Below are 24,357 nucleotides of genomic sequence, written 5' to 3'. Positions count from 1 at the left end.
GAACGTACTAAAGCCCTAGGAGAGGTTTGTGAACCATAGGATGGTGGGTGAGCTGTCCTCTATGGATGGAGGAAAACTTTATCCTTTATTTATATTTTATACCAAAAGTCAGTTTAATTGGATGAATTTAATCAAATGATGTGAATGACATAATCATGGACCTTTCTTAGTTAACTATTTTGAAATGTTTCTAATGTAGAATCACCATTTATGCTGATTATTTGGATAGATCTCTTAGATCGTCACTTAATTGTGGGTCTTAATCCACAAATCATATAACATTTTCAACTCGCAGAATGGTATAGCCATCTAAACCTTAGATTTTCCCGTCTATTAATTGTTAGAAGGTGAGAGGTTTCTTGGCCTTCCCATTGGTCTATGTATCTAGCTGTGCCACATGGAAAGCTGATGAGGTAATTCTAATGTTGGATATGTAGGAAATGATTTGGATTAGTCACGTATCTAATTTCAATTTAAAATTTAGTATCTTCTCTATAGTTTTTTTTTTTGGGTAAACAAATATCTTCTCTATAGTGTGTGCACGCTAATTAGTCCTAAATTTTAAAACGCTTTATTTTGCCATATAAAAAACTCCATTTTAATTGAAACTTGACATGTGAGCAAATGACCCTGGGGTCTATAAGATTTCCGCAACATCTCACTAGCAACCTGGCAACAAATTTTTGTAAAGCAAGTAATGTTATCTGGTGTGTACAAACCATGAAACCAGATCCTTGTAGGAAAGCAATAGTTCCAATGTTATCAAGCGAATATCTCTGGACCAACACAAATATCTATCACGTGGTAAATAAATACTGGGAAAAAGATCCCTATCAGGATGTGTGTAGCTTGCGCTCAGACACAGGACCTATTGAAATGGCCACCCCACTCCCTGAAATGAAAAATCTCATCCCCGTTGATGCCTTTGTGCATGTTCTCATTGGCTTAGGCGCTTGTGCAAGGGCCACACAGCTTGGTAACAATCTTCTGCCCTTAAATATAATTGAAATTTTATTGAAAGGTAGAACCCAAGGTTATCTGTTCATATATCAAGTTTCAGCCCAAAAGAAAATTCTCAAGTGGCAAATACATATTCCTAAATTTTGGGGTTATTATAAGTATGTACAAAAATTTGACATGCATCCAATTCAAACCATTTCCTAGATACTAATAAAAATAAAATTGTCACATCATCCTTCCACATGCCAATCTAGAGATATCCTCCACTAGACTGGACATAATGATTGATGGCATTCAATGTTGACTGACTATTCGTTTTTTGGGATAACCGACAAAAAGTGGGATTGATTCCGATCTGATCCTACCTGTCAATCCTTTAGAATCTTAATCCCATTTGTTTAGAAGGTTAAAAGGGGTGAGAAACTTGTGAGGGTGAATCCCACATGTTGTGGGTGTGAGAGTGAAGGAACTGATGGAATAAATACTTTTTTAGTCGGGTGGAAATTGATCAGAGAAAGGAAATGGAGGTAGGTGGAATTTGGTGGAAAAGAAAGGAAATGAGAGGACAGAGATAGAAACAACATGAGCTTTTTACATGAATAATGCCAAAGTCCTACCAAATTGGTAGCATTGTGAAAGTTAATGGGAAGGAAATAAGTGGGGGGTGCCACATCACGAGACAACAAGAGAAAAGAATTCAGAATATCCATTACATTATCTCTAACTTTGGCAATCCTAGCATGCACAGCTAATTTATGAGCTACATCGATACGGTCCTATCTTGCTTAATAGTACAGACAGTTGAAAACATTTAAAAAGAGTCACTATATCTAGCCGAAGAGTAAAAATCACCCATGGCTATTTGAAATTTCTTTGCTTTATCCACACTGCTAAATCCTGACAATCAGTCTAGATGTTACGAGATTGGTGTCACAAAGAAGGCAACTGAGACCCCATGGCTTGGTGACATAGAATAGCAGCATCTGTATTAGGAAGTCAGTATTGTTATTATTGGTGTGGTTGAAGAAGTGAGGGGGGGGGGGGGGTTGAGTAAAGGGCTCTCCCTATTTCTCCAGTCTTGAACAGCAGGCTTGTATTGACTAAAAACATTATTATTCCAGTACTTCCATATCTCCCAGCAGATTACTCCATGCACCACAAATATTTCTTGCTGCCTCTTCTTGGAAAAACCAAAAACACATACAACACAAAACTCAAAAGATGGAGGACAAGCTAGAGCAGAGAAGGGTCTGCAATCTTAATGCTTCCAGCACCTAATCTGAATTATAACCCTGCTTTTATACAAAATGCATATAGTATAGTGTAGCCAACAACTAGGACATGTTCCTCATAACCCCTCTTCTCCCCCCCCCCAAAAAAAAAAAAACAGCGCTGTTTAAAAACAGGATCTAATCATCTAATAACCCAAGGGTTATACATTCTCCTCCTCCCTGTGTCATTGAACGACATGTACAAGAGGATCTTGGAAAATCCAATAGTAGAAAATTTACGATGGCTAACAAAGTCTATAGGGCTATCAACTCCATCTTCATATATCATCCTATTGTAAAATAAAAATGAGTTTCACTAAAGTTTAAATGATACCTATTACTCATAGAAAGAATGATAATTACCCAGTTCCTCTTCAAGAAAATTCTCCTCATGGCAGTTGCTTGGTTTGCTGTCATGGACAATGACTCCACAAACTTCATGCAATCTGTAATTACAGATCTGATTTCCCCACCAATTGTCCTCTTGATTGGAGTGAGCTGAGAGCATAAGAAGTTCCAAATAATCCATAATTAAAAAGGTTCCCTTCCTTGCCAGGATTAAGCTCTTCAGACTTCATACTTACATAATCTAACCAAAGGTCCCCATCATAGTTCACTTTCAACCAACCCCCAGGTGAAGGTAGCTCTCCACTACAACATGCCCTATACTGTATAAATGGTGGTGGACTCCAGTTAATACGAAAAACAGAACCTAGGGTCATCAGAAATACTCCCAGAGCTCTTGTCCTCGCAACTTTCCTGAATAAGCATCTTCCAATAAAATTAGCGATATTACCAGGCTCCGAATTACTCACTAGGGCAGGCCAACACCTCAGAGCATATTGTTAAGTTAGCTTAACCCTTATTGAAGGCCAGAACAATCAATAGAGAAATCGTCTGGAAATATGACTTTATAACCAACATGGTCAGGAAGTCATCACATTTTTCATGCAGAATAACCTAATGTTGCCACTAAGGTCTTTCCATCAGAGTATATTTTAGGGTTTTGACAGAAGTAACACTCACCAAGTAAGTAACAAACGATGATGATGTCACAGAAGCACCATCTAGCATAAGAATTTCCTTACACATTGAACAGTCAGAATGAAATAATGAGATCTATTTACTCTTTGCTTTTTTTTAAAAAAAATGAAAAACTTTGCAATTTGGAAGGGTACAACAAATGGGACATTTTCAAATATCAAGAGAGATTATTATTTACTCCAAAATTTGCCAAATGCAACATCAATTGCTTCACAATTGCAATCTCTATATACGAGCTCAAACCCTTAATAACCTAACCGCAACATATCTCGGCCCAAAAAAAAAAAATTTAAAAGAAAACTTAAAAGAAAAAGATCAGGATGTCACCACAGCTATAAATTACTATAAAAAGTAACTGGCATGCAACAATCTATCACCGCATGTTACCCTCACGTAAAACATCAATCATATTGTAGATGCACTTCTCTGCCTTGGACCTAACCTGCATCATTGCATAAATTTATGGTTGAATTGTACCAAGCAAAATAAATTCATGTAACCATCAAGAATGGAGGAAAAGGAGCAGTTGGCACCTTCTTAGCGAGGAAAATGGCAGCATCAACACTGCCCTCTGCATATATTGACCTACCACATACATTATGCTGAAACTCGAATGAAACTCTGCAAAAGTTATTTGATACTTATTAGATTCAAAGACTAAATGAATATGTTGAAAGCTAGAAATCACCAAAAAGAAATCAGGATAGAGAAATTACGTCTTATCAGGTGATGTGAGATTATAAATATGGAATGCATGGCCAGATAAGTACTCCTCTGGAACGCCCACCATCTCAAGCTGTTGTTTGGGGTCACGAATTTGTTTTATCTACCAAAGGGAAAAGTCATACAGAGATCAATTGCGGGTGTGAAAGCATTAAGGTCCACCTAATGATTAGTAATACATTGATAAATTACCATGATACAGTTTACTATGCATAAGCTACTCTAAAAGTTAAAGACACAGCTTTTCTGTCAACCAATCTAATCTGTCAAATATGCCAAGACGAAGTGAGAGAGAAGACTGCCCATTATTTTCAGAGAGAGAGAGAGAGAGAGAGACGAAAAGAAAAACAAAAATGAAACATGATTTGAAATAGCACAGGTGGTTGAACTGCCCCTAAAAATATTTATAGCCTGTAAATCTTCTGGTGCAAGGTCTGAAACCCTAACCCTAAATCAGATCAGAGCAGAATCTGCAAAGGACTTCTAAGGGACAGAACAGGCTAACTAGACATGAAGAAACACTGATAACAGGGACTGATTGGAACAGAGATAAGAGGAATCGATAGTTCAGCAACAGGAAGAATAGAAAATATTTTATAACTCCAGAACTGGCCTGAAACTTGGATCGAGTGACCCCTGTGATCAGGTCTTTCTGTCGGCCAACTGGCAGTGTTGAGTTGGCAGTGGCAGTCAATTTGCAGTGATCCCAAGCTTAGTTCTTAGTGTGTGGCAGCATTAGTGTATGGCATGGCATGCAATGGCATGTGGGCGACATGGTCATGCAAGAGGGATGTACATGTATGAGATAATAGACATGCATGATGCGTGCATGCTATGATGTATGTGACATCATGCTCATGGTGGAGTGGGCCCCACTGTTGAATCCTGCATATGTGGAATGGTCAAAATCAAGTGCTGATATGGCAGCATCTTTGGTGATGTGGCACAGGGGCCAGGGCCAGCATGCAGCCACGCTTGCACATGGCAAGAGCCACATGCGGCCATGCCCGCAACAGACGCACAAGCATGCCAGACTCACCCGCACACGCAGCACGAGCCAGCCCATGTGGCTCCAGGTCACTGGCTAACCCATACGTGCATGAAGGCAGGCCACGAGCCTAAGGCAGCATGGTAGCTGTAGGTCGGAAAATGGCCAAGTACAGCCATGTCCACAAAGTACTCGACGATTGGTTTGAAAAAAGACCAATTTGTGTTTGCTCACGATAAGTTAGAACCTGAACATGTGAATGACTTAATGTGTAACGGTTCCAGAAAGGCCTGGACCGTCAGATCGGGCCTGAAGTGAAGGATCTCAATCGTTAGGCCATCTCGAAGGCACTGACACACCAGCGCAGTTGATTCTGTCGCACATCCTCCCAGTGGTCGAAAACAGGGAAAAATCATGCTTTGCACTACACAGTAGCACCACTTTCCGTTATTTGATTCGTTGGATCGCACACCCAAATACAACTGCAGCGAGATTCTCTTTCTTTGGCCACTAATCCATGCACGCTCAGAGACTCACTATGCATTCGAAACGTGGCACACTCAAGGTTTAAAGTATCGATATCGGGTATCAAATCGGTCGGGTGATTTTAAGAGACATATCGTATAGGAGATACGTATCGAACAATACAGATACGCATAGAAATGGTCAAGATACACATGGAAATACACTTTTGGAACAAAAAACAATATAAATAAGCACTATATAACAAGTGTCATGCATAAACACTAAAATGCCAAACAAGTGCATTAAGTTGAAATTGTTATAAAAGACGAGGTTTCTTGCATGTTGTAATTGTCTATGGCCATGAAGAGTATTGGATGATGCAAAGGATGATGTTGTAGCACTCCTTGATTCGTTTTTTAATCTAAAAGTGTGAAAAACCAAGATTAAATGCAAGATTTTAGACTCTTGGTTGAGAGTTTTCCTTCATTTTTTCATTAGAATAGGAGTTGTATCGAGTCTGTGAGTGAAAATCGCCTTTTTTATGGAATGTATCGATTGTATCAGTATGTATCGAGTCGTATCGGACAATATGTATCGATACGTATTAAACCACCCACAAAACTCTTTACTGGACATATCGATGGTATCGATACGTATTGGTCATATCGTATTGTATCGGACCGTATCGGCCAATACATTTTTATACAATTCGATCGAGGCAGCCCATTTTTTTTTTTAAAAGAGACGTATCGGTATCGGTCTATTGATACCGATATGTATCGGTCCGTATCGTATCGCATCGGTCAATACTCTAAACGATGGGCACACTACCTTTTTCCAAGAGTTTGATCTTGTGTTCAGCGCGTCTATGCAATGCTCGCAAAAGATTCTATTTCTGTGGTCCAGAGCCGCCCCGCATTTGCGGATTCCTATCAACCTACCTACCACGATCGAAGAGTGTGTATCGCACCTGCGTTTTGAACAGACGATCGAACGGCTATGGTTCAATCCAATGTTGTCACGGCATCACGGCGATCCAAGTGGGTGGAAGGGTGTCACGTCGATATATCGACATGTCGCCCGCCATGGCGAGCATGTCGACCATGTTTAATTTTTTATTTTCTCTATTTTTAATGTCATTGAGTATGTTATAATATATGTCCTATAACATCTAAAATCAACATGAAAGTGTACTACACTACTACTAATATACTATGCCACTGGGTCTTTGCTTGGATCATATCCTGGAGTAGCTCAAGTACTTACAATATTTTCACCCCCACTACTAATTTGTGTAGAACCATCCATTAGTTCAACTATGAAAGAGACGACAAAAGTCACAAAACAAAAATAACAATTAAACTGGTTTTTAGGCTGAACTAAAACACAAAATCAAACTATCAAAGTACTGGTTTTTCTGCTATAACATTAAGTTGAAGGGGGGGAAAAAAAAAAACTGAATTATGGACTAATGGAGTTGAATATGTGCTGCTGTTGTGTGTGGCTGTGTGCAGGGCAAGAAGAAGAAAAAAATAAAACACCTCTCATTCTCTATCTATGTGGAAGCCTGCAACTGCAAGGCAAGAAGCGGAAAAGCTCAAAACCGAGAGGTTGTGTGCAAGCCTGCAAGGCTGCAAGTGCAAGGCAACAAGAAGAAAAAAGGAAAAAAAAAAAACTGAGAGGTCTGCTGTAAGCAAGCCTGCAACTGCAAGGCAAGAAGAAGAAAAAAGAAAAAAAAACAGAGTACTGTGGCTGTAACTGGAATAAATCCCTCCCCCCCCCCCTCTGTCTCTCGACTATCTCCCTGTACAAGCAGTTGCGAAGAAGAAAAAAAAAAGAAAAAAAAAAAAAACCGAGAGGCTCTCCTCTGTCTCTCGAGTCTCGACTATCTCCCTGAGTCCCTGTTCACAGAGACTGAACAAAGAGGTTGCGAAGAAGAGAAAAAAAAAAACCAAGAGGCCCCCCTCTCTCTCGACTATCTCCCACTGTACAAGTAGTTGCGACTTGCGAAGAAGAAAAGAGAAAAATAAAAATAAAAAAACCGAGAGGACTACTACCCCCCCCCCCTTGTCTCTCAACTCTCTCCCTGTCTCTGTGTGTAACACTGTAACTGCGTATGTGTGGCTGTGCAAGACAAGAAGGGAAAAAAAAAAAAAAAAAAAAAAAAACGATACTACTACTACTGGCTGGGAGGAGAAGAACTGAAGAAGAAGAAGTTAAGATTAGAAGAAGAAGAGGACTGCTGGGAGGAGAAGAACTGAACTCAAAAATCGAGTTGCAGAGGACTGGGAGGAGGAAGAAGAACCAATTTAAACAAAAATACAAATTACAAAATAATAAAAACTTACCGGAATGGAGTCCTGGAGGTTGCTGACTTGCTGGAGATGTTCGTTACTTCGAAGGAGTGAAGAACTGCGGCTGAGAGTTGCAGGAAGCTTGCCGGAATCTCGTCTCAACTCTCATGAACTCTTCCTCACTTCCTCTGTCTCGACTCTCTGAGGAGAACCTTGAAGTCTCGAACTGTTTAGGCGTTTAGCCTTTTGCGATTTCTATTTCCCCCAAATTATTAGGGTAATATGTTTATTGTTGATAAATTGATAATGTGTATTGCAGGTGTATACTTTTAAGTTACACCTCCAATAGACATTAATAAAAAAGCATCTAAGCTATTAAATGGTTTAAAAAAAAATAAAATTTAAATCTAACTTTTATATGTACAAATATCGACCGATATGCCAACATATCGTGGTATGGCGTCCATGGCGACGCCATGGAAGCCATATCGAACGATATATTTACATCCACCATGGCGTAGCTCGATATGCCACCTCTCCCAGCGCCATGGTGACGCCATGACAACTATGGTTCAATCCGCCAAGTCATGTCCCCACGCTTCGTCACGTCGCCATGACCTGATCAAAATTTCATCTGAAGGGCATCCAAGCCCTCCCCCTAGTCAAATCCAAGGGTTCAACTTTGACTGGCCATATCATGGCCATCTGAACTCGGATTTGAGTAAGTTTTTGTTGCTTGCTCCACATTCCATGTAGAATTGATCTAAGCAACGAAAGGAATTCTTGGAGAAGTTAAGCCTGAGTTTTTCAAGAAAAACATTAAGAAGGCTTATGGGAATTGACATGTTGCATTAAATCTCTTCTATCCATCATCTTGATCTTGTAAAAGACTCCATTGAAGAGGAGTTTATGGTTGTTGAGCTTCATTGAAGGCAAAGGTGTTTTTGAAAGTAAAGGAAGAGAGAGAAAGGTAGTAAAAAGTCCCATGTACCTGTGCACTTGAAAACTCAAGTCTCCCTATGCAAGGAGTCAGTTGAAGATTCCATTGAGCTATTTGGGAAACACAGGCATGCCACCTTTGTTGTGATTACTCTGGGGAGGTAATCATTCTTCTACAAATCCATTTGTATGACCTAGGTTGTAGTTCTGTTGAAGAACCTAAGGCACTGTATTGTAAAAGGAGGCATTTGTATTTACTTTGATATACATTGTCACATGTCAAGTTGGGGCTTGACAGGATTGGGGTTGCAGCCCTTGTCTGAGTGGTGACTCATATTGAAATAGGTGTTGTTGCTTCTGGACTGTAGTAGCAGTCAAACTTGAGTAGTGTATTGGGTAATACACGAGAACCTGGTTAGGGTATTGCTCTGTGGATGTAGGCAGTCTGCCAAACCACATAAAAATTGTATTGTGTCATTGTGGACATAGAAGTGTTGTGGATGTGTGCAGGATGGGTATGCCTTGTCTGGTAGCCCTAGCCATTTTGTGGTAGTGAGGCAGATAAGTGTACGACTGTGTGGATACTGGTAAAGTTGGGATCACCCGAGCCAGTCCAAGTGAGGTAGTAGGGAGTGCACGTAGTGAGATAGTCAGGATCAGTGGTTACTGGTTGGAAACATTTTTTGGAGACACTGTTCCCCACCCCACCCCCACCCCCACCCCCACCCCCTCTCTCTCAGTGTCAACCTAGGAACATCACTTTTGATGGCTATAGAATGACAGATTTCTCAGGTCAATAGAAGGGTACAAATTGAGTCACATATGAGTTCAAACTGAAACAGGGTAGGGGTCCATAAGCAGATCACAGAGAGTATAAAACTAGAGTTTTATGGACTGAATTGAAAGATATCAATATAGGCAGCTTAACACTAAAATATGAAATCAAAACAAATAATAACCTCGAAGATATTAGGACTCAAAATAGCCAAATTAAGTTCCAAAAACAGAGCATTGGATGTATGTAAAATTGATCTATATCAGATAAAGAAGACTGAAACTTTCTGTCTGTCTTGGTTGGATACTAAAACTGCAATACACTGATAAAAGAAAAACCAGAAAAGAAGTAGAAGAAAATGGGGATCCACCGACGATACTGGTTTAGGATTTCCACCCAACCCCTTGAAGAATAAAGGACCATTACCCAGTTTTGGTCCCACCTATGCAGCATCCTGGGAGAGGTGAGTTTGGAGTTGATCCTAGCTCCTAACCTTTGGTATTTTTGCGCAAAGTGGCCACCCTCAAGACTCGAACCCAGGTATTTGCCCTGGCAGCCCAAATCATTCACCAATGCTCTAAGCAATGGCCCCTACCAACCACTTGCAGAATCCACCTCAAAAATCAGACCATGAATCCACACAGTATGAGTATATTAAACAGATACAGCTTTCTATTCATTGAAAAATTGAATCTCAATAGCTTACATCAACCCTTACTTATATACTGGGGCTTCAGCCTAGGCTGTGTTGCGAAACCAGTTTCTAAATTCTGAAATTAGAAACTACTTGAAGAAAAATAAAAGGCTGAGTACATTTGCCCCTCCCAGACCCTACAGTAGCGGGAGCCTCATGCACTGGGATGCTCTTTTTTGAAGACAAGAAAAAATGCACAAAATAGAAACTCAGCTGGGAAGCTTCTAGAACTGCATTGTAGCAACAAAACAGAAACTAATGCTAAAGACTCAAAAACAGATCAAAATTATAAACTACAAAAAAAAAAAGAAAAAAAAAGGGACAGCTGGTTACTGGAATTAGATGACAGAAAAAGGTCTTCTAGAAACAGACCCCATGCTAGGGTTTTCTTGCCTTAGATTTCTTAGCTGCAGCATCATCTTCACATAAAACAAATTACCAGAAGCTAGCCAATCGTGCATGCATGATATGTGTGCATTACCACTTAGGCCTAAAAGCTCGAACTGTTAACTAAGGGCAACGTAAACATATACATCAACACACACACACACCACCCCCCCGCACACGTGCAGGCCTGTATACACACGGTCCTTGCACGTGACATGCATTCACGCAGAAACACTTCCCATGGCACCGAGGGGGAAGAAGTGTCGGGATACCAAGTTGCACTTCCTAGGAGTCAAAAACTCAACCTCCCTGGAGTGATACCTTGTGCGTTACCGCTTAACCTAAAAGCTCGAACTGTTAAGTAAGGGCAACATAAATGTACACATCAACAATATGTGTGTTCCAAGTTAACAATAGCTATATCCAACCAAAATAAATGAATTGAAAGGTAATAACCAAATTCTATCATATTTGATTTAGAAAGTCCTACTCCTCATTCCTCAAAGCAAAAAGATTGGTCGCAATGTAATTAACACACCTGATCAATATCAAAAGAGACACCAAGTTTCTGAAAGCATGAGATGACAGCCTTGGCTGTTCCAGACGTATCCAATTTGCTTGCCTGATGAGACTCTATCACCTGAAGATAGTAAAACATCAAATATGGTTATCAAGATACCAATAACAATTCAACTGAGAATAACCATTAGACTAATGCGACCCTTTTGATCATGTATAAAACCAAGAGACCATCGGCTATATTACTTTTTTATAAGCAATGACAATACCATATATTGAAAGCATAACAGATACAACGGTACAAAGTCATAACACATTGACCACTATGACTACGACATTTTCAACAATTACAAAGAACCCCAAAGATAAAAATAAAGACTTGCAACAGTAACAAAAAAAAAAACCCAGATCCCCTTTCTCCGATTATGGAAGAGAGTTTCCCCAAGAACCATGCAAGTCTTCTAACTCCTTGTTAAGCAGGATCTGCCACAGTATTGGCTGAGCAGTTCATTTGAGAAACCAAGGATTTTAATGCCTTGTAATATGACCAAACGTCAATGGTCCCTGAACTTTGGATGATGCCCAAGTTATAATGGTTGCACAATACCCAAACTATAACGCCTTCAAAGCCTTCTATGAGCAAGATCCAAAATCATTTAGAGAGAGAAGTTCAGCTCTAATGGGAGGTCCTCTCGCCAATATGCCCAGAATATGCTTCTAGTACATCACCTGAAGATGATCTCATGATAACCCTAAGGCCAACACTCCTGAGGGCCTCAGATTGCCCATAGATCATAGATCAACCATCCAAGGTCAATCTTACAATGCTAAAGAATGAAGCTTCTCAAGAGACCGTCTCATCCTCGGAATCCTGAAGCTGAATATATTTTCCCAGTCCGTAAAGAGGAAGGTGGATGAGACATCCCTAAACAACTGATCCACCATTTCCCAATGAGCAACCGTCACTTTCACCTTCTCTATAACCACAGCTTCGGAAAAGAACTCATGTATGAACAGTCTTGTATTCCTTTCCTCCCAGATGCACCATAGAACTGCTGAAAGAGTAGCTCTAAGGGGAATATCCCCTTGCTCCAAACAAGACCAAATGCCAAAACCCCATTAGTCATTGGGGAAGGGTCATTCCAGATGAAACACTGAATGGAAATGGAACCATATTCTCTTGGCAAAGGGACACTGAAGGATGGGTGATCAATGATTCCCAATAATCCTTGCACATAAAACATGGAAGGAGAAAGGCAGCAACCTCCTCTTCTCAACAGGAAAATAATCATGGTTAGTAAGTTTTTTTGTGGGAAATCTCCCAATGTAAGACTACATTCCAGAGGGACATGAGATTCTCCATAGAATTTTATGAGGCATGGGCATGAGGGCGCTCTGGATCCTCAAGACAAAGATGGTAAAGGGCTATAGACAAGACTTTGCGGAGAACAAAACATTGGAATTTAGATTACATAGGGCCCGCATGATAACACTTTTGTTTCTCTATTTCCCTGAAAGAGTAGAAATCTGTTCGTTAACACCGGTTCATTTTTTTGTTCCCTGGAATGAACCGGAACAAAAAAGTAGCAGAAGCTCCAATTTGGAACTCCTCTATTACAGAAATAAAAAGGAGAAATAAAGGGATGGGGGTGTTCGACCTATCTCCCCAACTCTCATCTCCGTGAGATTACACCACCACTGCCACCTCCTCCTCAACCACCACTGCCATCGCCACCCCCACCATTGCCACCACCACTACCTCCACCACTGCACCACCGCCACCACCACCGTTATCATCACCACCTCCTCCACCACCACCAACTCCACCAAATTTTTTGGCATTCAATGGCATTTTGAAAACTTATCAAAGTTCCAGAAACAAAATTATTGTGCATAATAAACGCGTTTTTTTAAAATAAAAGTGTTATCATGCAAGCCCATATTGTCTTGAGAAACAAAAACATCCTGTAGAGACAATCAAAGGCTTTGAACCAAATCTAGCTCTCTGTCTCTGAGCTGTCTCCTAAAACCAAGGTTCCAATTGACACCCCCTTGTCCCAATGCTAGACACTGACTCACAGTCCAATTTGAAAAGTCAGACAACGAGACACTAAACCATCATTTTACACACAAGAGCGGGGGAGGTTATCTTATGTTCTGGAATGGGAAAATATAACATATATAGAACAAGGGTCTTTTTTATGGAACACCCACATAGATGATTTATGAAATTGCACTTGACATGCATCACCAGAAGATAGTAATGCATCAAATATGGTTATCAAGATACTAATATTAATTCAACTGTGAATAACCATTCTTAGACTAAAGCGACTCTTTTATCATATATAAAACCAAAGAGATCATGGCACCTACACCATTATTTCACCTTATTTTTATGGAATGGGAAAATATAACTTTTCCCATAGAAGAGTAGTTAGCCTAAAATTTATCATTAGCATTTTTTTTAGTTCTACAGAAAATAGAAATAACCCATTCTATGTTTCTAAAATGACATTAACTTCCTACCAGAATATTACAAGAGATGGAATTAAATATTAGTGTGAAATTACACCTCTAGCCTCCTTTGGAATGATATTCTGAGTCTCTGACCACCTCTCCCCCTCCTTAATATTCATGCTGTATGCTTCCTCCAGCTAATCCCCTTCCCCTTCACAGCATCCCTTCTTTTTTTTTTTTGGTAGGGGAGGGGGGGGGGGGGGTTGGTTACTGCCGTTCATAGCCCACCTCCATAAAATAACCCACTCGATTATCAAAACTAAAATCGAATTATCAAACAAATTCTCCTATTGCACTAACCAAGCACTTCGAACTAAATTTCAACTCAGAGCCTCCTACGAATACCAAGAGCCACCAAAGAGAGATGATACTTGCGGTATTCATGAGTATCTGAGAGGAGATCCTGTGGGGTTTCCATTAAATAGGAATCTTGTGGTGAGAAAGGTTAATGAGGTTACATTTTTAGTTGGGTTTCAGTTTGTTGTGACAAAGGTATTATTAAAGGTTTAGATTGGCACCCCTTCTGGTTTAAGATCAGGACCATGCCATTGTATGGCATATCATTCCTATATAGTAATACAGGAATTAAACTGCATTCATGAGTTATACTTGTTGCATCATATTCAACTTTGCTTAGAATTATTAAAGATGGATGAAGTCATTTAAGGCAAAATTGTCATGTATTCTCCCATTTAAGTTTTTCCCATAAATTCACCCTAGAATAATAAAGTCCCAATGAGAGTCTAGAATCCTCCCAACCACTCTATAAAATGGACTGCCTGTAAACATTTGGAGCAAGTTGAATGAAGGATTTCTCTCATGTTGCTACTGCTAATCTTAGTACTTGAAGGTGCCTATTCCTTCAACAATATTGGACCAGACCTTGAACCAAGGCCTGTCCAAGGAGCTGGACTCCTCCCATTCATATTCCACCCACTTATAAACCCCATATTACCATCCAAACACCCTACCCATCTACTGCAGTCCTAATATTTCCACCTATATTAGGTGCTGCTTGGCCTGGCTGCATCACTGCCTTCCTGAATGATAGAGCTAAGACTAATTACTCTTCTGCTGCAATTATGAAGAATTTTCAGAAGCCAATTTTGCAGCCTGGACCACAATATTCTAGGAGAGGTTGTCTCCTTCATACTTAAAAATTCTGTTTGAACTTCTATCTTCTTTTTAACATGACCCATTACTGATTCCTTCTCTCAAGAGGTCAATCTCTTTTAAGAATTCCAGCTTCAGAAAATTTGAGTCCTTTAAGAGTTTCTCCTAATTTTGTGTAGGTTTATTGACTTACTCCAACAAAATTCTGACATTCATAACCCATAATTTTAAATTTATTTCACATTCTTCTTGATAATTAAAGATAAAGAAAATAACTCTGGTCACTGAAATTATAGGACTTTGATTGAGGCTTTCTAGCAATAGAAATGGTACTATGCACTAATACTTATTTACTTTTTTTTGCGGGTGGTCCAGGACTTCTACTCTGGAAAAACTGTGAAGCTCTATCCATACAATGGAATACTCTAAGGTGTGGAGAACTAATTCATGAACAATATTATTACCTGTAGACTATAGCCTGAGAAAGCTCCAGGAAACTGGTCAGCCATAATCTCCATGGCTGCAAGAAATGCAACAACCTATGAAAACCAACCAAAGCAGATTTCATCAGGAAATGAGAAATATAGTCAAATGAATTCTTTCTTAACTAAACCAAACGAAGGGTTTTAAGCACCTGTTTTCCCATTTGTGGAGAAATCACTGCATAAACTTTTGAGTCTTTAACAGTCTTATATAGTCTCTCCCTGTCTCCACCAGTAGTTCCCATCACAAAAGGAACACCAACTTTGCAATATATCTCTGCGTTATCTGCATATCAAAGACAAAAATAAAAGAAAGCAAGTAAATAAAGAATAAAAATATAAATGACTTTTCAATCACCTAGGGGTTAGGGATCAGGGAAAAAAAGAAAGAAGAGAGAATCTAGAACCGCAGTCAAAGAGGAATGGTTCAGACTGGAAAATTCGACAGCCAAGTTACAAGTGATCAGATCTAGTCCAAACCCTAATCGAATGGTGTATTACAGGTGAATATGGACTCTTTCAACTTTGGTGAGAATCCAATGGTCAAATCTTAAAATATCAAGGAGTCACAAAAATAGCAAAATCCTTAAATTGCAAGCAGATTTAGCAAGTAATAGAAAATAGCAAGTAGAATCAAGAATAGTAAGTCAAAACAAATTAGAAACAAGGATTGTATTTAAGAACTAATGAGAACAGAAAATAGCAAGTAAACTTCAGCAATTAGAAGCTTATAAAAATAGAAACTAAGGTAGAAGTACTACTGTAACAGCACTAAAAGATGGGCAGCAAAGTGCCAACAGAAATGAGATCGATGGACTGAGGTGAAGGCTATGTCAGCACTAGAAAGTTGATCTGAAAACTGAAGAAAGAACTAAAACTGGTTACTTAACAGATTAGTAAGCAGAAGAACAAAACAGAATCTGAAGCTGTATGCACAGAAAGGGTATACAACAGAAAACTGGCCTTGATAAAGAGAAGAATATGAACTAGGCCTCTCATCTAGAACTTGACGAGCATCTCACCAGTACATCTTGGCATCCCACTAAGGCTGCTGCTGCATCGAGCTCTCTATTTCTCTCAGAAGAAAACAAGCATAATGCTATGAGTCTTTCAAAATCGTGAGGGGAGAAGGTCTGTCCCTTCTCTTTATTTATAGCGTTAAGAATAAAACTTGATAGGGAATCTCGCATGTGTGGAGTTCCTTAGAACTCAAGTTGTCTCAAAATAGAAACTCTCTATAACTCAACATAATAGAAACTAAGAGGTTGGAATTAATGACACCTGTCCAGCCTTCTAGAAACAATAAAGTACAAAAAGAAATACAACAGAAAACAAAACCCCACGATAGAACTAAGAAGCCAGAACCATTGGTTCAGTCTAGGAGCAAAAGCTGGTCCAAAAATTTGGACCAAAGTACTGAACCGTATAAAACTTCAGGTCTGGTTCTGGGACTGGTACTTTTTCCTATTCATATACTTCTTCTTTTTTGGGGTAGACTGCGTATATACTTTTGACTGAACTTTGAATCTGCATCAAACACACAACCACTAGGAAAACATTAGTACACAGTCTATCACTAGTGACTGTGTACTACTCATGTTTTCCTAGTCATCTGCCTGGACTGTCAATATTTCTAAGTCACCCCCAACAGATGTATCTATAGAGTCAATCTAGTTGGCCACACACCACAAGTAAAATTGTCATGCATTCTCCCTCTACCACACTACCAAAATTAGGAATCCTTTAAATAAAAGTTCAAAAGAAAAATTACCATTAACAGCATGAGGCACAGTATAGTCAACAACAATCAGATTTGGGTGTTTTTCAAAAATTGATGCAAGAATGCCCTCTCTTTCAGAAGGGCCATAAACCTGAATACTCTGTCCACCAACTTGCACAATTCGACCAGACTCTTCTGAAGGGCTGAATGACACGGGAACTAACTGAATTCCAGCAGAGACTGCTGCTTCTATGACAGCCCTCCCCATTTTACCACCACAGCTGTTCACCTACAGAAAATTACAACCACCACAAGGCCATGAAATGTATGTGACATACTTCCATGTGTCATGTGAAGAAAGAAAATTTAGCAGCATTTATTCTGGACAACACATCAACATAAAAACAGAATGTCTATAGAAAAGTATTTTATCATGACAGAAGTAGTTAATTTCAATCTAATAAATTATTGCACCAAACAAAACCCGTAAGCAACCCAGTACAGTGAAAGATCATTGCACAGGTGTGAGCAATTATATAACAATAATAGGTGGAGAAGTTGTCAAATAGTTTAGGACAAGACACATAACAGGACCAGACCATTCCAAAGGAAAACTGTAGTTTAGGAAAAGACACAGAACACTCATAATTTAAGAGTAATTATTCTATTCTATTCCTTAGTTTCATAAACATTGTAAGGCTTCACAAGCCTGCACACATGTGGAAGTATTCTAGTCAAGACCATTTTCTAAGAGAAGTTTCCCATTATGGACAGGCGTTATTTGCTTGTTTTCTGCTTGCCATTTTGCATATGCTGTTATTCATTCTTCAATCCACTGCTGCTGTTTATAAGATTTAATTGATTCCCAGGTCAGATGCTTCAACTTCACAGTATCATGTACTTGAGATATTCTTTGCAGCTGTTTAGTTGAAAATTGTTAGAAGTCGATTTCTTAACAGAACCTCCCCATTTTAAAACTCTCAAATTGTACACAGAATATGAAAGTACTAATATAAAACTCCAATAACTTTAAATTTGATTTTTTTTTTTTTATTTATTATTTTATTCTTATTTTTTTTGCCATTTTATTTTATTTTTATTTTATTATTTTTATTATTATTATTTTTTTGTTTGGGAAGGGGGTGGTCCTCCAAATTGAGTAGATCCCATTCCCATCCTAAGCAAATCATCCTTCCCTTTACCCTCCCCTTCCCTGATAGTGACTGCAATGGTTGACTATCTCTTCTTGTACTTGATATCTCTATTGTTGGCAAAACTGAATAACATGTGCTTATAAATGATGCTTTATGTCCACCAGCTGAGTTCCTCCCTAGTCCCGAGTTCAACTAGTTTTAGTTATTCCACTATGATGTTCCTTGCACCCTAATTTGTCTAGTACCAGCAAACTCCCTCTTCAAATAATATATCTGTTCATTTGACAATCAAATGAGTCCATTCGCAATGTACGTTCAGTGATTACTTGCGCAATACACCACTCTATTAGTTGATCGAAATCCTTTCATTTTCACCAAAGAATGTTCTAGAAATTGAAAGAAAACTGTCAGTATTGAATGAGACTGGAAGCATATCAAAAGGGAATCAAATAAGGGCAGCCTTTTTTCAGGTGCGCAGAAAAAACGGTCTTTCTTTTTTTGTTTCGAAAAAAAGATGTTGGACGTTGACATTTTAGTTTCATTTATGAGGATGCTGCTTGAATCATATTATGTTCATGAATTCACAGTGCAGCTTAACAGTACCTCTTCCATATTTCCCCTATAGCAGCATCTGAATATACTCTAAGAAAACCCTGGGGAGTAAAATTCCAGGATGAAGTGGGACTGTCAACCTTATGATTAACATAGTTCAGAGGATTTTCCAACACAAGGACCAACACCCCTCAGTATGAGCACTCACTTCAAAGCTTTACTGCACAATCAATCAATGAATCGAGAACAGGATGACAAGCCCTAAACACTGAATTGTTTTCTTGATTTCCATATTTCCCAATAAGGGATCACCCGAGGAGGAGATCAGAGCAACGCAACGGTTGAAGCTCATTAGAAAAATACTCATCAAAATAAGACCAGATACAACTCACTGTTTTGAAGGAATAGCTGGAGCCAAAACTTTTCAAATGAACAGTATATCAAACAGAGAAAATTGAATATTCTGCTGTCTCTGGATCAGATCTAAAGCTAGTAAAGATAAGGAAGATCATGTTTCCCTTGTTTAACAAGCTTGTCTTTCTGCCAGGTCCCCTTTAGAGCACTTCCATAGAACAGATTTTTGTTTTGGGTGGAACTAACCCTCCATATTGCTTTCCATATGGAATTATGGACTCGTCAATTTGCCTCCCCTCCAAACTGCACATTATAATTTATCGCCTCCTTCATTGCCAGATGATGTGCAGACTGACCTTAAAGCTTCCTGTTTCGTGGAGTGCTAAATTTTTCTTTTTTTCCTCAGCTCCATTCAGTCTCCTGGCAATGAGGAAACAGTTTTATCTCTACATCTGATAATAAAGATCATAACAAACTAGAGTTCTAAAAGCACTATCAGTCAACATGTTCAACCCATCTATGCCAATCTTTCCTACGCATGCACAAATGTAATTGTGCTATTTGTACTTTGAGAGAGAGAGAGAAACTAGTATTCACTTCTCTGGTGCATCTCTGCACTCGGAAGTCTGTGATCACCACTATGACTGTTGGCAGCAAGGATATGGTGAATGCTGTCAAAGAGGGAAGAGAATCATGGAAAGATTTCAGCAGGATCCCCAAGACTAGGAGAAGGAATTAAAAAAAAAAGGAAGAAGAAGAAGAAAAGAAGATCATGAATACACGATTAAAATAGCCATTTTGACAAGTCATGAAATTTTTTATACAGCAGTATCACTTTTTGCAGTTACAATTGAAATATTAAATTAAGGAAAAGCTAGGAGACAAAATCTAGGGAGAGAGTAAAATTCTGGACTAGAAACCGAACTGATTAGAGTTGATGTATTAAAAAGAAGAGATCTCCCTATTGTTAGTAGCAATTGCCAAAAATAAAAAGGAGGATCCCATTCATCTATTGTTGCAATGTGAAGTTGCAAAAACAAGTTTCCCTATTGTCTTCGATTGTTTAAGATGAAGTGCGTGGAACCAGTGAGGATGAATTTCACATCCTGGCCTGATCATCACTAGTCTTAAAGAAGATACCCTGTGGACTTTGGTCCTTCAGTAGTATATATTACATGGTGCTTGTGGAAAGAGAGGACTAGATGCAGATTTGAAGATAAATCATGGGATACACAAAAGTTTCTGCTATTATTGGGTCCTTCAACCAAGATTTGGCTTCTATCTTGAGAGGATGGGATGAAAAGATAGATATTGTATATTTTGTAAAGAAAGTAAATTCTTATACTGATGCATCTTTATCTTTAATAAGTTAGTAAGAAATAAAAAATATCAGTAACAAGTCATTTTTGTACAAGTAACACTGTAATGCCAAAAAGTTTTCAATTAAAAGAAACAGATGGAGAAAGAATTGCCAACTAAACAATAACTCACGTGCTGTATATCTTCCGAGTCAATTTCCTAAGGAACACCAATGCCTTACAATAAATTGTGTTAAAACAAAATTGACAAGCTACTATTTTGTCGCCTACACTCAAGAACAACTTATGTAGCACAAGTGACCACATGAAAACATGAAACTTATAAGTTAGTAAGTGGAAAAACTAGCTCAACAACCACCTATGCACAGCAGTAGCAGATGAAATAATATTGATGTCTTGAAGGAACTCAAGTGCAATTGACCAAAATGCTCAAACCATTTGAGTCCACACAACATGGTTTCAGTAGCTTCACGATAAATATAGTTGGTGTAAGGGACACCGGGTTGTTAGAGTATGTGCCTTCAATTGGGTAGAAGAACCCACGACAATAACAACAATAACAACAACAACTGAGCCTCATCCCAATAAAATGGAGTCGGCTACATGGATCCTTGCAGAGACACAATAATAAAAATAATAGTAAAAATAAAAGAGCACAACAACATCGACATCAACTTAGCAATAACCTACCCTAGATGGGGTCAGCTATATGGATCCTTGCCCTCCAATCACCTCTATCTGATGTCATACTTGAGACAAAGCCTAAATTATGCATGTCTTTCCTCACAACTTCTCCTATGGTCATTTTAGGCCTGCCCCTAGCTCTTTTAGATTCTTCAATTTGAATCAAATCACTCCTCCGTACTGATGCATCCCAAGGCCTCCGTTGAACATGGCCATGCCACCTCAAACGATTTTCACCGAGTTTATCCTGTATCGAGCAACTCCCAAATTCGCTCTAATATGGTCATTCCTTACTTTATCCTTCCTAGTTTTGCTGCACATCCATCTCAACATCATCATCTCTGCTACACTTAGTTTATGTATATGACTGATATATAACCCTGACCGAAAAGCATGAGACCTGAAGGAAATATTGCTTAATTTTAGCATCATTTTCTACAATAGATCAAATGGAATTTAAATACTCTATATCTCATTCCCAGGACTGTTTTTGATAAACCACATGAATTTGTTCCTCTCATTACTAAGACTCTGGTCACCAGCAGCTACAATATTGTTAATTCGCATTAGAAACACTCAACAACTTCCTACGGAATAGAAGTACATGTAACAATGTCATCGAGAAGTTTAACAACCACAATGAAAGGTCTTACTAGAATCAATAGGTACGTCACATGTGTGTAACTACATTCTGAACTTTCTACATAAATTAGATCATTTCCATTGCTGGATATTAAAATTTTAACAGTCCACCGTTATCATTTACATTTCACAACAAATGCAAGAAGAACAACTTGAGGTAACAAAACCATCAAGAAATATGCATCGAGGAACTAGATTATATTTCAAACTGTAAAGTATCGTTAATAAATCAATGCTGCTAGAAGGAACGGAAACACTAATCTATCAGTACCAATATTGGAAACCCAAGATTCTGTTCAGGCGCTGTCTTCGACATTGAGCAGATTTGCAGTGGCAGTCTCCGCTTCCTGAGATTAATACTAAACCGTCCCTGGCTTTGACAGAGCCGCACAATTTTTTCTTGCCGCAATAGGGTTGTTGGAGCTTTAAGCACAAAACCCATTTATCCAACGGCTGGAAAAGCAATGACATAATAAGGAATTTGATAATTAAAGAAACAACAAATTGAAAAAGACAGTACTAAATGATTAAGATGTCAGAAGGGGAAAATGATGACGAAATGATATTTCTTGGTTCTACATTTCACTTATGCAGCATCTTACTTGAGATAAACAAAACCGACTTGCAGGTTCAGGTTAAAAACGAAACCCACTTGAAGAACCAACAGAACATCCGAGTTCCTGAACAGCCAACAACAAAAAGAACATATTTTTTCACTTCTCTGAACAGAGATAACTCACCTCAGGCGCCTACGTTCAAGAACTTTTCTCTTCGTTGCTATAGAAGACAAAAGAAAAACTGAGTTCTCAGCCCTTGGGGGAGAAAGACTATGCTACTATGGTTAAACGCCGAGACCGAGATGTGTGATTCGTTTGACCGGACCAGACTCCAAAGTGACCCGATGGATAAAATCCGACTAGCTATTTATTGGAAAAAGAACTGAACGTGGCATTTGCGCTGTGACACGCAAAATGTCCGCCCCATCTCCATGAAAGGTAGAAATGCGTCCTATTGATCCCTCAGACCCTTCACACACAATCTCATTAGTACCTTGTGCACATGTGCCACACTCCCACATGGGAAACACTTCTCCCTATTAATTTTATGGGAGAGGTTTTTTTAGCAAATGGTATAGGGGAACACTCCAATGAGAAAATGAACGAAACGATTTTATACGTAGAGCGTTTCATATAAGGAAGATAGAGTGAGAAGCAGTCACCTCAGAAAAACTTTCCGGGCAAGAGATCTCTACTTGGGCCACTAGGTGAGCATGCTTGTGTATCTACCCAGGGGACAAAGGCCTCATCTCACTATGCCAGGTGTCCTGTGAGAGGGTGTAAGAAACACCACCAAGTAGAGATTTTTTTCCCCAACTTTTCCCTTATTTTAGTTTCCCCTTGTTTCGTTGATAGAAATAATTTTAAGGGACAGTTTCTTCGATCTACGAGATAAGAAAAAAAATTACAAAATAAGGAGGTTTACCAAAAATAGTAAGTGTAAAACAAAATCAAATCTACTTGTTTTGTAATTGGTTTCTTTATCTCGTTGATCTAGGCAAATTTCCCTTGTTTATAACTTGGAAAATCAACTCACTTGTAGGTAGCAAGGGTGTCAATTTAACTCAAAACGTTTATCAAATCCGAACAGAACCATTTGTCGATCCAGGGTTTGCCCTGGTGGTTCGCTACCCCCTTGGGATATCAAATTTAATGATGTTACCAAGCGAGGAATGGAACTCTAGGATTTCTTTATCATAAGGTATGTTTTCCTGCCCCTATGAGAAATGGTGGTTGGGATCTACGTTACAATAAGAACAAAGTTTAATTAGAGATCGACTTGATTAATAGAGAAAGTGGAACTATAATGCACAACACAAAACTAGTCATAAACTTATGAATAAAATTAGGCTAGAAACTTATGATAAAGATTAGACTAACCTAGGACATAAGGAAATTAGGGTCAAATTGGATTGAATTAATTTGACTCAGAATGAAGAATTATTCTAAATAAAACACTAAAGGGGCTAACCTAAGTAGTATACAATCGCCGACTTACGCACTAATGAAGATCTTTATATTGAAACTTTTTTTTTAATTATTTCTTTCTGCCATATCCTTAGTAAGGTGAAGGACCACATAGGCTAAAAAAATTGGTTCTGTGAGACACATTACTGATTCAAACTTGGAAAAAGCCTTAGGCTGGTTTGATGGACTGGGGCCTATGTTAATCAAGGGTTACAATGAAATCAGTTCAAACAAATACCAAAACTGATAATGTTAGTACAAACAAAATTAGTCCATCAAGGTATAACAATGAACCAGCTCCAAATCCGAACATTGAGGAACATGCTACAACTTCATCGTAACCCTTAGTGATAGTAACAAAAATTTCTTTGTTCAACATATATAAGATTATAGGTTGACATAGTTGGTTGATTGGGTTATGCACACATGGATCATTATCATCTCCTGTTCTCTGCCTGGTACAGTGGTCCAGTTCCTCTCATAGGGGGCGGAAAATGATGACCTAAACCCCTACCCGAACACACTGCCTGAAAGAGGTTAAAATGCCATTTCCGCCTCCCTATAAGAGAAACTGGACCACTGTACTAGACAGGAACAGGACAAGAAAAGAATGGATGCAGACATTGTCAAAAAACTAATTATGTACTTTACAATTCTCTTTAATTTTTCATTTACTTAGACAACTTTTTAACCTGCTCTTTCTTTGAGGTTTTTAAGACATTTGCACAAAATTC

At 38.7% G+C, this 24,357-nt stretch overlaps 1 protein-coding gene across 1 annotated transcript; it reads right to left on the bottom strand.

The window, feature by feature from the left end:
• Window positions 1-3,406: 3,406 nt before the first annotated feature.
• On the bottom strand, window positions 3,407-22,358 carry LOC122646521 (4-hydroxy-tetrahydrodipicolinate reductase 2, chloroplastic-like). The gene is made up of 9 exons (XM_043840094.1): window positions 22,340-22,358; window positions 21,871-22,052; window positions 16,946-17,183; window positions 15,327-15,460; window positions 15,157-15,231; window positions 11,079-11,180; window positions 3,992-4,101; window positions 3,809-3,896; window positions 3,407-3,717 (listed from the first exon to the last, which is right to left on the bottom strand). Exons 2-9 carry the CDS (start codon window positions 22,039-22,041, stop codon window positions 3,649-3,651), a joined length of 987 nt encoding a protein of 328 aa, XP_043696029.1. The 5' UTR covers window positions 22,042-22,052; window positions 22,340-22,358; the 3' UTR covers window positions 3,407-3,648.
• Between the last annotated feature and the right edge of the window lie 1,999 nt (window positions 22,359-24,357).

The sequence above is a fragment of the Telopea speciosissima genome, chromosome 11 (genome assembly GCF_018873765.1).
Source record: "Telopea speciosissima isolate NSW1024214 ecotype Mountain lineage chromosome 11, Tspe_v1, whole genome shotgun sequence".
Lineage (NCBI taxonomy): Eukaryota > Viridiplantae > Streptophyta > Magnoliopsida > Proteales > Proteaceae > Telopea > Telopea speciosissima.
The sequence above is the reverse complement of the archived record's forward strand: the minus strand, read 5'-3'. Positions and strand labels throughout refer to the sequence as shown.

Bases quoted from the DNA above. Each gene is read 5' to 3' on its own strand.
- LOC122646521 (XM_043840094.1), bottom strand. From the start codon at position 22,041: ATGGGTTTTGTGCTTAAAGCTCCAACAACCCTATTGCGGCAAGAAAAA. The intron at 17,184-21,870 runs GTACTGATAGAT...AATTTTCTGTAG, and splicing joins ATCTTGGGTTTCCAATATTG to GTGAACAGCTGTGGTGGTAA. The intron at 15,232-15,326 runs GTGCTTAAAACC...TGGTTTTCATAG, and splicing joins CTCCACAAATGGGAAAACAG to GTTGTTGCATTTCTTGCAGC.